At 58.6% G+C, this 13,001-nt stretch overlaps 1 protein-coding gene across 1 annotated transcript; it reads left to right on the top strand.

Annotated features, from left to right (window-relative positions):
- The first annotated feature begins 1,354 nt into the window (after positions 1–1,354).
- Positions 1,355–8,625, top strand: LOC125120515 (ficolin-1). The gene is made up of 9 exons (XM_047768870.1): positions 1,355–1,536; positions 2,766–2,879; positions 4,160–4,213; positions 4,616–4,651; positions 5,446–5,478; positions 5,914–6,041; positions 6,213–6,342; positions 7,170–7,304; positions 8,178–8,625. The coding sequence occupies exons 1-9, from the start codon at positions 1,434–1,436 to the stop codon at positions 8,423–8,425; spliced, it is 981 nt and encodes a 326-aa protein (XP_047624826.1). The 5' UTR covers positions 1,355–1,433; the 3' UTR covers positions 8,426–8,625.
- The last annotated feature ends 4,376 nt before the right edge of the window (positions 8,626–13,001 follow it).

Here is a 13,001-nt window from a genome sequence, read left to right as displayed (position 1 = left end):
CTCTTATGAGAACAGACAGCCCCAAATACCTAATGTGCCATTGCCAGAAGTCAAATGACTTTTATTGATCCCACTTTTAGATGCTGGAACTTTACTGAGACTTGCATTCTTTTGTATCCTTAGGGCCACGTCCTCTTAGGAACCTTAAAGTGATAACTGGTCGATACGGAGCTGTATTGCTGACAGCTCACCTGCAACAACTCCACTGGCAATGCAAAGAAGAAGAAGCCTCCTGGTATGGGGGTGGGGGCAGGGGGGCATCGCTGGCAGACAGGGGTGAGGAATGAGGACTTGCTGCCTCTTGCCCTGTCCTGCGAAGGCCAGATGAACACTCCTGAACGGCCTTCTCTCCAAAGACAAAGTCCAGACCTGTGCTGTGTGGACAGGATGCCCCCTCCAGTAGCTGGGGAGGCTGAATGGTGCCTGAGACCATGCTTGCTGCTTGGTCACCCTGCCTCAGTGGGCTGGAGCCACTGCATAAAAATCTGCAGGGTCTAGTGTCACTGCAGTGCCAGCAGAGCTGGACCTAAGGTCCTGTGTCCCCCTTTTGCCAATCTTTGGTCTGGCAGAGAGTGTGGTTCGGAGGCCAGCCCACACACACTGGCCCAGAGAGGCAGCAAACCACAAAGGACTGTCACCCTCAGCTCCCTCCCCTTGTCACCTTCCTCTGCTCCTTTGTGACCATTTCTGCTCATCTGCAGAAGCCCTTCACACCACGCCTGCCAGTGTCCCAACCGAGGGTGCTTGTTGTACCAGATGTGCGGTCTGCCTTCCGGGATTTGGGGGGAAAGACTTAGCTCTCTCACAGGTGCTCTCCCACGGATGCAATGGACAGACCAGGGGTCCTCAGACATTAGCCAGACCCAAGATGCTGTCTAGCTGTTACTCGCTGTGAGACTCAGTTTCCCCACCTGCAAAATTCAAATAACAGTGTCTTCCTGGCAGATGTCAGTGGTATTTGGCACAGAGTAAGTGCTCAGAATTTTTTCTTTCCTCCTCCCTCCAAGCGCCCGGTGACTGCCTCCATCATTAGAATGTTCTGGAAGTCAGATGGTGGAGAGCGCTGTTTCCAGCCAAGCCTCGCTTCCATTCCAGTTGAGGCCTCAGCTTGATGTTTGGGTGGAGCTGAGTAGTAAGATGGATTTGGGGACTGGGCTTTCCTAAGCCACAAACAAGGTGGATCCTTCCCAACAGAGCTGGGAGTTCTCGGGACGGGGACCAGGGTGTCAGGCAGGGGGAAGTGAGCCTGATTCAGCGGGCGGCCTGGTGGGGCCCAGATGGAAGGAAATGCCCTCTGCCATCATCTGGGACCTGCTGTTGGGGTGACCAAAGGCTGGAGGAAGTGGGCCTCCCCAGGGGAGTTGAGAAACCCAGGCTCAGGCTGCACTGGCTTCTCCTGCCCACACGAGCGAGAGAGATCAAAGACTGAGGACATGGAGCTGAGCAGAGTTGCAGCGGCCCTGGGGCCCACTGGCCAGCTCCTCCTGTTCCTGAGCTTCCAGACCCTGGCTGCCCAGGCTGCCGACACCTGTCCAGGTGAGACAGACCTGACCTTCCCGTCCCTGCAAGTCAGCAAGTGTGGACAGATATAGTGTCCCGGGCTAAACCCTCTGCATGCATCTCTTCTGAAGATGCAGCAGCTGAACTTCACCCTCTGGCAAGGAGAAGACAGGCCCCAGGTCATGCAAGTCAGAGAGGGAGGGCAGACCTCTAATCCCGGGTCTGTCTGACCCTCAGGCCTATGATTTGCCCCACAAGCTTCCCAGCGCGGTCTCGACCCTGCGCCAAGGAGGACAGCTCACGTCCTCTGTCTACTCCTGAGCTTTCTGGAAAGACTCTCGATGCCAAAGGCTCCCACTTGGGGGTTTGTTAGTGCAGGTGTCTGGCCCTTACTTCAGAGAGTCTGGGCAGCTTTGGGGCCCATGGTGTCGTGTCTCCCTCCTGACCCCAGGCAGGTGGATGCCCCCCCGACCCCCGACTGTGATTGGCTGCCCCGGCGACGGGTTGGAAGGAAAGGAGGCAGACACCCGGACAGCGGCCGCTGGGTGTGCAGTGAGAGCAGGGCCAACGCCCATGTCCTCTACCTTGTCTCTTGGGAGGAATTTTAGTTCTTAAATCAGCAAAATTAATTATCCTTACTGAGAAGGAAACAGACCTCAGGTCCCCGGTTCTCCTGGAGCTTCCTCTAAGTCCTAGGATCAAACGTGTCCCCTCTCTGGGGAACAGTCACGGAGCCCTTCCAACTCAGAAACTCTGTAGTCATGTGCCCAAGGTCTGGGGGGGAAAATATTATGTGGACCCCAATTCCCCATCTTATAAATATTTATTGTCATTATTAATTGAAATTACATACTGTTTGTGAAACTCTTGAAATGAATTATACTTAAAACTGTTAAAATTTGCACTATCTAATCTAATCTTTCCCACAGCCCTATTCCTGTGCCCACTTGGGCGCCCAACGGGCAGAGCTCAGAGAGGCTGAGTGACTTGCCCAAAGACACACAGCACTGAGGAGGGGGCTGCTCTGGCCAGATGGACTCCAAGGCCAGGGCTCTGCCTCCCCTCCCCACCTGACCAGTGCCCACCAGACGTGGGAAAAGGCACTGCCATGCTGACCCTCCTCAGAAACGGGTGATGCTGGCCACAGCCAAGGGCCCTGACCAAAGTCACCGCAGGGCAGGTCCCCCTGAATGGGGTGGACTGCCGGCTCTGCGGGACTCTCGGGTCCAGGACGAGCACCCCACCAGCACCCTGTTTCCCTGCAGAGGTCAAGGTGGTGGGTCTGGAGGGCTCGGACAAGCTCTCCATCCTCCGAGGCTGCCCGGGGCTGCCTGGAGCCGCAGGGCCCAAGGGAGAGGCAGGCGCCAATGGACCGAAGGGTAGGTGCCGGGGACAGACGGGGGTGGGGGACCCTGAGCCCTCGATCTTCTCAAAACAGATCCCCGGTGGGCAGTGCCGCTGTGGGTCTCAAGTTGGGAGCTTGGCCCTGGCCCTGCTCAGAGGCGGCATCAGAGGTGACCCCCGAGAGGCCCCCCGGGATTGCCACTCCCCGAGGAGGGGCTGGTTTCAACTCTTCTCTCAGCTCACATCTGGGCATATTTTCATAGACTCTGCTTCCTGGTCCGGATTGGGCACTGGCTTTATGTGGCCATCAGAGGAAACCGGGGCTCAGGGTGGTGAGCCACGTCCAGGGAGGGTGGGGCTGGGCTTCCATCTGGTGTGAGGACCCCCGTGAGGGCCTGGGCCCCAGTCTGGTGCAGAAGGCAGACTTGAGGGCTGCACCCCCCCAGCCTGGGTGTGAACAGATGCCTCCAAGGGCGCCCGGTGGGGGCAGGGCTCTGGAGAGAGCGTGAGCATCCTAAGAGGTGGCCAGTTCAGGTCCTAGAGGTGGAAGGGCTGCATGCGCTCAGCACGAGGGGCGCCAGGTGGGATCTCTGCTCAGGAGGGGGCAGAGAGGAGGAAGAGAGAGCCCGGGTCAGTCTGCACCCCCCACCCCAGCTGCTGCCCAGGCTCCGCCCCTCCGCCCCAGCCCACCCACCACCTGCAGGGAGGTGAGCCTGCTGGCCATGTCCTGAGACCCGGCTGAATCCAGGGCTGCCTCTCCTGACCTTCTCAGTCCTCTCAGGAGGAGGGGAAGGGGCCCAGGGACATCCTGGCCCCGCTGACTTCCAGGGAGGCCTCACAGCTCCTGCCCCTCCTTGCTGGACGTGGAGTCCAGGCCTCCGCAGTGGGAGGCAGCCTCCTGCCAACTGGCGCTGCATCTGAGGCTGAGCCCAGCGCCCAGCCCCTCCGCCCTCCCAGAACCCACGTGTCCTGCTGGACCTGTGTGACAGGGACTCCGAGGACGCGTTCCTCGTCCCAGGCCCCCAGCTAGGTGGTAAAGCTCTCTGGGGGCGTGTGGACCTGGCCCTGCCACACAGTGGTGGACGGGAGCTGGGGCACCGGGGGTCCCTGGGGCCAGAGCTCGGGGTGCTGGCGGGCCTGCACCCCAGTGACCCCTCTCTGCAGCCACCCCGGCTGAGTCATGGAACAGCGGTCCTGAGGGGGCCCGAGCTGGGCCGGAGTGGGGGAGGCAGGACTTTATTCCTCAGCCTGGAGATGCTCGAGCAGAAGGGTTCTGTGGGCCTCTTCCTCACGGATGTGTCTTTGGAATTTCCAGGAGAGCAAGGCTCCCCCGGCATCGTCGGGAAGGCAGGGCCGGCCGGGCCCAAAGGTAACCAAGGAGACGAGAGCTTGGACCCCTAAGTGGATGCGGGGGGGGGTCTGTCTACAGAGAAGCGAGACAGAGATGGAGCGAGGGAGGAGTTGGGCTGGGGGAGGCAGAACCACAGGGGCTCCCATCACGGTTCCCACGTCCAGAGTCTCAGGAAAGTGCGCGAACAGGGTCCCGCCCCCAAGGCAGCCCCTCCTGACCCAGGGCAAACCCCAGGCCTCTGAGCACCCCCCGGGGCCCAGCCCCCTGAAAGCCATGTAAGCCACGGAGCACGCCTGTGCGGTGCCCAGAGTCCTCGGCCTCATCCGCCCGCCCCGACCTCCCTGGGAGCCAAGCACCTTTCCAGGGGGAGGGTCGGTGCCCGCTGACCAGTCTTCTTCTGCATCCCCCGTCTCTCCCCAGGAGACCGAGGGGAGAAGGGCGCACGTGGAGAGAAAGGTGAGCCCCTGCAGCACCTTGGGGACACCCATAGACTTCGCAGGGGGCTGGGGCCCCAGAGCCTCGGTCACACCCAGCATGACCCCGGGGGAGGGTCTCCGACCCTGTCTCCGACCCAGTTCATCCGAATGATGGGTGGGGGCGGAGGGGCCTCTGAGCCGGGCTTGGTTTGTTCACGGTCGGGCTCGGGGGGCTCAGAGCCCCGCAGCGGCCAGCTGCAGACACAGCTGATCCGTAAGACCCATGATGGCACCACGGTGGGCGTTTACCTTGTGTCTTTTTCTGTTTTCTGCTCACTTATTTAAAAACTGCAAAACCAAGAAAAGGCAAAACTCACGAAACTCTCAGACACATCAGATGCCCTGGTCACACATACGAAGTACAAGGCCGAGGCCCAGAGCTCCCTCCGAGCGCCCCTCGGGCTTTCCACGACTGAGACTCTGCTGGGGACCCCGGCCGTGGAAAGCGGTGGACCCGAAGGGTCAATCCTCTGCCCCCCGAGCCGTGCAGCCCAGGCGAGGCGGCCACGGCGGCGTCCCGGCCAGGGCCCCGAGCCCCAGTGTTGACCACTCGTCCCAGGCAGGCCAGGCCAGGCACGGGGGTGGGGGGGTGGGGGGGTGTCAAGCAACGCCCAGTGAAGCTGCATCTGTGAACTGCTTCGTGGGGCCGGAGGGTGTTTGTCCTGGAAAGAGCCTGGACAGTGGTCCCCATTCTGTGTTCGCAGAGCAGGTGGGGCTGAAGGGGACAGGCTGTTTCCAGACGTGTGACGTGCATGTCCCCTCTCCCCACAACAGGAGAGCCTGGGCAGCTCCAGTCATGTGCCACAGGTGACTGCCCACACACCCACTTCCAGACCTCAGCCTGGACCCGCCCCTGCTGGGGAGAGGTCGACCAGAAGGCCAGCTGCACAGACTCACCTTCCAGGATCCAAAGACAAAACATGCTGCACCCATGTTACTCCCCAAAGAGTCAAGCGACCGGCAGCTGCTGCCTGGATGACTCTAGCACATTCCATGGCAATTCTGGAGGAGTTTATACCTGCCCCCTGCAGGGCCAGGTGCCCAGGGGGCTAAGTGGGGGCAGCCCAGGTGGACCGGGCTGGGCCATCGCAGCTGGCTGGCCTGGGGGCTGCGGCCCTGTCCCAGGCTGCAGGCTTCCCCTCCCCCAGCAGGGGTCCCTGCGTCTCCCTGCCCCACCCCCACCCCTGCTGCCCCTGCCCAGGGCTCCGGCCCTGGCGTCCACCTCCCCGCTTCCCTTCCCAGGACCTCGCACCTGCAAGGAGCTGCTGACCAGGGGGCACTTTCTGAGCGGCTGGCACACCATCTACCTGCCGGACTGCCAGCCCCTGACGGTGCTGTGTGACATGGACACGGATGGCGGGGGGTGGACCGTGAGTGCGGCGTCCCCGAGACGGCCCTGGGGGCTCGGGCAGCGGTGGGCTGTGTGCTCCTGGGAGTCACAGCGGCCGGGTCCTGCGCGGGTGGGAGGGCCCGCGTGGCCGAGGTCCCCGTGCTGGGGACGGCGCCAGGCCCCCGTCTCCCGCCCTCTCCCACCCGCACAGGTTTTCCAGCGCAGGAGCGACGGGTCGGTGGACTTCTACCGGGACTGGGCCGCGTACAAGCGGGGCTTCGGCAGTCAGCTGGGAGAGTTCTGGCTGGGGAACGACCACATCCACGCCCTGACGGCCCAGGGTAGGGCCTTGGGCGGGGGGGGGCGCTCCGACCTCCGCGGGCCCCGGACCTCAGCCCTGGACCGGCTGGAGCCGGCGATCCCGACCCCCTCGCCCCACGGGTGGCCCCCCCTGGCCGCAGGAAGCCTTGTCACGGGGCCGGCCTGGGACAGGTTTTCTCTTCGTCTCGCTGGGTGTTAGAATCAGAAGCTGCATTGTTAGGGTGTCGACCTCTCTGGTCTCAGGGCCAAGTGTATCTTAAGCTGAGATGAGGAAGTGGGGAGGCGTCTGGCCTGAGGGGCCCTTCTCCCACTTCCAGCTGTCGGTCCTTCCTTGAGGCTGGGGTCTCAGGCCCCCCGAGCCCCTCCCCGGCCTCTCTCAGTCAGGGCACGCGGGGGTCCCCCGAAGCCACCCCCGCTTCTCTGTTCATAACCCCGGCTTCACGGCTGGTCCTGAGGAAACCCGAGAGGCTGTACATCCTTTTGGACATCTTCCGTGACCTTGAAGGTGACCTCTCGTGCCTGGAAAGTCGTGCCAAGGAAACTCTAGGCACAGTCACTTAGCACCCTGGTGGCGAGGGGACCAACAGCCACTTGCAGAATTTACAGTTTCCCAGGGGAGAGAGGCTTCATTCCAGCCAAGGGACACCAACATCGCGTTAGGCGTGGCCGAGGGGACAGCAGGGGAGCTATTTGGAGAGAGGGACTTGTCCCAGGCTCTCACCCACTCCTGGCTGAACCTTCCAGGGCTGCCACGTTCAGACACCCCTTGAGAATGGCCCCCAGTTCCCACCTCCCACGCCTGGAGGGAGAGGCCCTTCTGCTGAGACCCGAACCTCTGCCCCTGCAGGAACCAGTGAGCTCCGGGTGGACCTCGTGGACTTTGAGGGCAACCACCAGTTTGCCAAGTACAGGTCCTTCCAGGTGGCAGGCGAGGCAGAGAAGTACAAGCTGGTCCTGGGAGGCTTCATGGAGGGCAATGCAGGTGGGCGTCTGCGGCGGGCACCGTGGCCTGGGTCCTGGCTCTGTCTGCCATGAGTGACCCTGGGCCGGGGGCTCCCCTCTCTGGGCTCTGCCTTCTCCATCTGTAAATGCAGACGCTAATTTGCCGGAGTCTCTGTGTAGCCTGGGGACTGGTGACACAAGAAGTTGCAGATCCTAGACTTTATGTGCAGAGCTGTGAGGGGTCTCTGACTGGCCCCTGTCCTTGCCGACCCCTGGAAAAGGACAGACCATTCATACAAAGCCTTAGAACCCTGTTCCCAAACTGGGTCCAGTGGAGCAGGAGCCCCATGGGATGGTCTTTGCCCCAAAGACCCCCCGGTCAGAGGCTATGCGGGAAGGCATTTCCCCCAGCACATCCTCAGGGAACCCCCTGTGTGCACTTGCTCAGGGAAGGAGCCTGGAGCCTGTCCGGTTGTGCTGACCCTGAGCTGCTCAGGTCAAGGCCCACCGGGTGGGGGTGGGGCGGGGTGGGCCTTGCTCATGGGAGCCTTCAAGTTCATGTTCCCTTGACACACACCTGCTCGGGGGAGCGGGGGCCCCAGACGGTGAGGACAAGGCCCAGAAAAGAGGTGCAGGATGGGGGGCAAGGAGGGGCCAGAAGAGAACAGAGCTGGTCCTGGTGGCCTTGGGGGAGCAAGGAGGACACAGGAGTGGCTGCAGAAGGCGGTCCCGTGCCCTGGGTGGAGCGCCTGGACCAGGAGCCTCCCCTGCCCCAAGGGCTCAGCTCTCGGCTCCCTGGGGCCCTGCTGACGTGTCCCCGGAGGGAGGTGGCACCGGGCAGAGGCAGGTGGCGGGGCCTCTGGACGGCAGGGTCCCTATGGTACCAGCGGCACCCACACTCTCTCCCGAGCAGGTGACTCCCTGTCGTCCCACAGAGACCAGTTCTTCTCCACCAAAGACCAGGACAACGACAACCATTCGGGAAACTGCGCGGAGCAGTACCACGGCGCCTGGTGGTACAACGCCTGCCACTCCTCCAACCTGAACGGCCGCTACCTCCGGGGACTGCACACCAGCTATGCCAACGGCATCAACTGGAGGTCGGGGAGAGGGTACAACTACAGCTACCAGGTGTCGGAGATGAAAGTGCGTCTCACGTAGGGGGGGCCCGGCCCGGCTCCTCCCCGTCCACCGGCCTGCAGCCTCCAGAAGCTTCGCTCCGTCCTGCCAGCATCTCGTCATCCCTGCCACCCCCTCACTCCTGCTCCATAAACCTACCTTGCCCAGACCCTTCTCTCCCATCAGTGTCTGAACGCATGTGCCCCACGGCCTCACAGAGGAAGAATCACGTTTCAAAAGTGTTTGCTTCCTGCTCTTTCCTCCCAGTCTGCGTCCTGGAGCACCAGCTGTTTTCAGCATCTGTAGCCAGTTCTCAGCAGGAGCATCTACCTGGCTGTGTTAGGGAGCGTTAGGGCGTCCCTTTAGCAGGTGGCATCACTGACATCCCCGGAGGGCACGTTCCACCATCATCAGCCCCCAGACCTAAGCTCCCGCCATTATGGGCACGGCGGTCCCCAGCTCCCCCAGCTCGCCTGCCCCATCCTCAGTTAGTCTCAGCACCTTTGCACATGTTTAAGCAGGATGCTTTGCACCTAGAGAACTCTCGTGAAAAGTGGGAGAGGGGTTCCCGTTGTGGCTCAGTGGTAATGAGCCTGACCAAGATCCATGAGGACACAGGTTCGATCCGTGGCCTTGCTCAGTGGGTTAAGGATCAATCTGTCGTGGCTGTGAGCTGCGGTGTAGGCCGCCAGTTGCAGCTTGGATTTGACCCTAGCCTGGGAACCTCCATGTGCCGTGGGTGTGGCCCTAAAAAGACAGAAAAAAGGCAAGCGGGGGCGTTAAACAGGGAGCGTTCTGCTTCCTGTCCATGCAGTGAGTGCTCTGGGCCAGCTTCCCTGGGGAGCAGCTGAAATGCCACACCCTGGTCCCCAGGGGAGGGCTGCCTCTGCCCAGGGCGCGGCTGCCGACTGTCACCCACAAAGCCTCGCACGGCACAAGCCTCTGCTCCAGGGCAATTACAGACCTAAACCCGCAAGACTGGGGAGCCTGGTGGGAGGAAGTAAAGGAGAATCATCTCCATCTCTCCGGTCAGGGAGGGGTTTCTTAACTAGGATTTCAGGAGCACCAGCCAAATGGAAAAGACCCATCAATCCAATATCATTAAAATCAAGATCTGAAAAAAAATCAGGATCTTGGGAGTTCCCGTCGTGGCTCAGTGATAACCAACCCGACGAGCATCCACGAAGACACGGATTCCACCCCTGGCCTCGCTCCGTGGGTGAAGGATCCAGCATTGCTGGGAGCTGTGGTGGAGGTCACAGATGGGGCTCGGACCCCGCATTGCTGTGGCTGTGGTGTGGGCCGGCAGCTGCAGCTCCGTTTCAACCCCTAGCCTGGGAACTTCCATAGGCTGTGGGTGCGGCCCTAAAAAGATGAGAAAAAAAAAATCTAGATCTTCTGTGTATCAAAGGACACCGCGGGATATAAGAAGAAAGTCAGAGGGAGAGGAAGCCTCCGTGACACGTAGGCTATTAATTGTCTTCTGCTGCCTCAGCTCACTGCCCACAGTGCAGGGGCTGGGAAACACAGCCCGGTGTTAATACAGAGTCCTGCGGGTTAGAGGTCAATGTGGAGCGACTGGTCTAGAGGCCAGTTGCCGCAGGGCTGGTTCCTTCCGGGGAGCCTCACGGAGAATCTCTTCCTTCGCCTTTTCCGGCCTCCGGAGGCCCCTGGCACTGCTTGGTTCATGGCCTCTTCCTCCAACAGCAAAGGCAGCGATAGCGGCTCTCTCTGAGCTGCTTCCGTGGTCACAGCTCCCTCGGGGTGTGGCCGGAAAGGCTTTCCACGGGGAGGCACTCACGGGCTTAGGCCCAGACACCGGGTACCTCAGGATCCTCCCACGCGAGACCCTTGACTTAATCACGCCGCCGTGGAAAGTGACACGAACTCTGGGGATTCGGGTAGGGCATCTAGCGGGGGAAATTTTATTCTGCCTACCACAGCCTGCTAAAAAAAAAAAAAAAAACAGTCTCGGAGTTTCCACTGTGGTGCGGTGGGTTAAGGATCTGACTGCAGTGGCTCAGGTCACCACAGAGGTGCGGGTTTGATCCCCAGCCCAGGGGGTTAAGGATCTTATGCTGCTGCGGCTTTGGCTCGGGTCACAGCTGTGGCTCGGATTGGATCCCTGACCTGAAAACTTCCATACGCCGAGGGGGGCAGCCAAAACAAAATCGAAAACCAAACAGCAAAAAAACCAAAAAACCATGGTCTCGTATTGGGAATAGGAGAATATTTAGATACGTAGACTATTTAAAGAGTTCCCAATCAATGTGAGCTATAATAGCTCCGTAAGAAGAGGCTAAGACATTAAAAAGACGATCTCGCCCCAGGACCACTGTATGTATGCAAAGCCTCTCTGTGCTACTGGTTCTCAAGGAAAGGCACATGACAACGCAAACACAACGCTATCACGCACCAGGACGGCCAGAATTCGAAAAACTGACAAGACCCAGTGTCGGTGACGCAGGAGGGCGAGGAGGACTGCGTGGGCTGCTGGCATCGGTGTGAACGGAGGCTTCCAGCTCGGGAAACGTTTGGCAGCCTCTCTGCCGGAGCAGAAAACCCACATTCTCGTAACCTGGCAACTCCGCTGCCTGACGTGGAAATAACGTCAAGAGCCACACGGACGTCCAGCCACCCCGCCTTCGGGAGGAGGACAGTGGTGACGGAGCCAGGACGGCCGAGCCGTGACCTAGAACACCACGCAGCCCGGCTGACGTTCTGGGTGGAGAGAGAGCATCAGCGCGGTGGTGGCGGTGGCGGAGGAAGTGGGATTCGGGGCAGTGTGTGCTGTTGGCTCACTTTGAACAAAATCGTTTGCGAAGTCAAAGTAACCTGCCGTATTTGGGATGCCCGCGTAGGTGGTAAACACACCAGGACAACCAGAAAGTGACTGCCTTTGGGGTGGGGCTGCTGGTGCCTGGGAAGGGACGCAGTGGCCTTCGGGGTTCTGCGTGGTGAGGACGAGCACGCTGGCCACACGGTAACACACTGCAGTTCTCATTTTATACACTTTTGGGGGCATGTTAGAGTCACAGTTTTGTAACTTGTTTGAAGAAAGGGCACCCCTGGATCCAAGGATGAGCGTCCCAACACCCATGGTTATTGACTCAGTAACTGAGGGGAGGTCCCTGCGGCCCCCTGCAGCTCATCAGACCCCACCACGTCCCAGCCACGGTCTCTCATCAGAAGTAAAGTCTGCTCATTGGAGCTGCAACTTTCTTCCTTAATGTAAGCGTCTGATAAATCCAGTAAGATGGAATTCCCATGGTGGCTCAGCAGAAAGAAATCTGACTAGTCTCCAGGAGGATGAGGGTTCAATCCCTGGCCTCGATCAGTAGGTGAAGGATCTGGCGTTGCCGTGAGCTATGGTGTAGGTGGCAGACACAGCTTGGATCCTGTGTTGCTGTGGCTGTGGTGTAGGCTGGCAGCTGCAGCTCTGATTCAACCCCTAGCTTGGGAACTTCCATATGCCACCAGTGCGGCCCTAAAAAGAAAAAAAAAAAAAATTCCAGGACGACTTCTAAGTCTAGAAATGGTTCATATAATAAAAGCCATAGTGGACAACTATCTAGAAATATACAGCCCACCAAAATTGGGTCAGGAAGAAATAGAGCATTTGAACAGAATGATCACTAGAGATGAAATTGAATGTATAATAAAAACACCCCCCACAAACAAAAGTCCAGGACCAGATGGCTTCACAGGTGAATTCTACCAAACATACAAAGGAGAACGTATACCCATCCTCCTTAAACTTTTCCAAAATGTTGAAGAAGAAGGAATACTCCCAAAGACATTCTATGAAGCCACCAACACCCTAATACCAAAACCAGATAAAGATACTATCAAAAAAAGGAGTTCCCGTCATGGTGCAGTGGTTAACGAATCCGACTAGGAACCATGAGTTTGGGGGTTCGATCCCTGGCCTCGCTCAGTGGGCTAAGGATCTGGCATTGCCATGAGCTGTGGTGTAGGTTGCAGATGCGGCTCAAATCCTGCATTGCTGTGGCTCTGGTGTAGGCTGGTGGCTACAGTGCTGATTGAACCCCCAGCCTGGGAACCTCCATATGCTGCAGAAGCGGCCCTAGAAAAGGCAAAAAGACAAGACAAAAAAAGTTTTTTTTAATTAAAAAAAAGAGAAAATTGCAGGCTAATATAAGCCATTGAATTATGACTTTCATATTAAGGAATCTGGACAGGTTTGCATCTCACGGTGTTACCACGTTTAAAGAATTTGGCCTATTGCAAATTAAGGGTCACAAATCCAATCTTAAAAGTGCCATTAACTAAGTGACTTGGTCTTGTAATGTTATCTGGGAACCTTGGTGCATTTAGACTCAGTATTGGAGTATATAAGAGACTTGGGATTCATTGCGTTTCTAAGTAAAATCACTAGATTTCTGAAAATTAATTAGCACTAAGAAGGTTTTGTCCATTAGGCAATTGAAATGCATAAAGGAGGAATTTGAATATATTACACTTACAATTCAAGTTTTGAAGGTTTCATGAATTAGATGTGTGGTGCCTAAAGGACCTTACAAGGGACTGTTAAGATTTGCAGGTCTTGGAGTTCCCGCCATGGCTCGGCTCAGCGGCTTAAGAATCCAACTGCCTC

Source organism: Phacochoerus africanus, chromosome 2, assembly GCF_016906955.1.
Source record: "Phacochoerus africanus isolate WHEZ1 chromosome 2, ROS_Pafr_v1, whole genome shotgun sequence".
NCBI classification, from domain to species: Eukaryota; Metazoa; Chordata; class Mammalia; order Artiodactyla; family Suidae; genus Phacochoerus; species Phacochoerus africanus.
The sequence above is the reverse complement of the archived record's forward strand: the minus strand, read 5'-3'. Positions and strand labels throughout refer to the sequence as shown.

Bases quoted from the DNA above. Each gene is read 5' to 3' on its own strand.
- LOC125120515 (XM_047768870.1), top strand. From the start codon at position 1,434: ATGGAGCTGAGCAGAGTTGCAGCGGCCCTGGGGCCCACTGGCCAGCTC. The intron at 5,479-5,913 runs GTGACTGCCCAC...TTCCCTTCCCAG, and splicing joins GCTCCAGTCATGTGCCACAG to GACCTCGCACCTGCAAGGAG. The intron at 7,305-8,177 runs GTGGGCGTCTGC...TCTCCCGAGCAG, and splicing joins CTTCATGGAGGGCAATGCAG to GTGACTCCCTGTCGTCCCAC.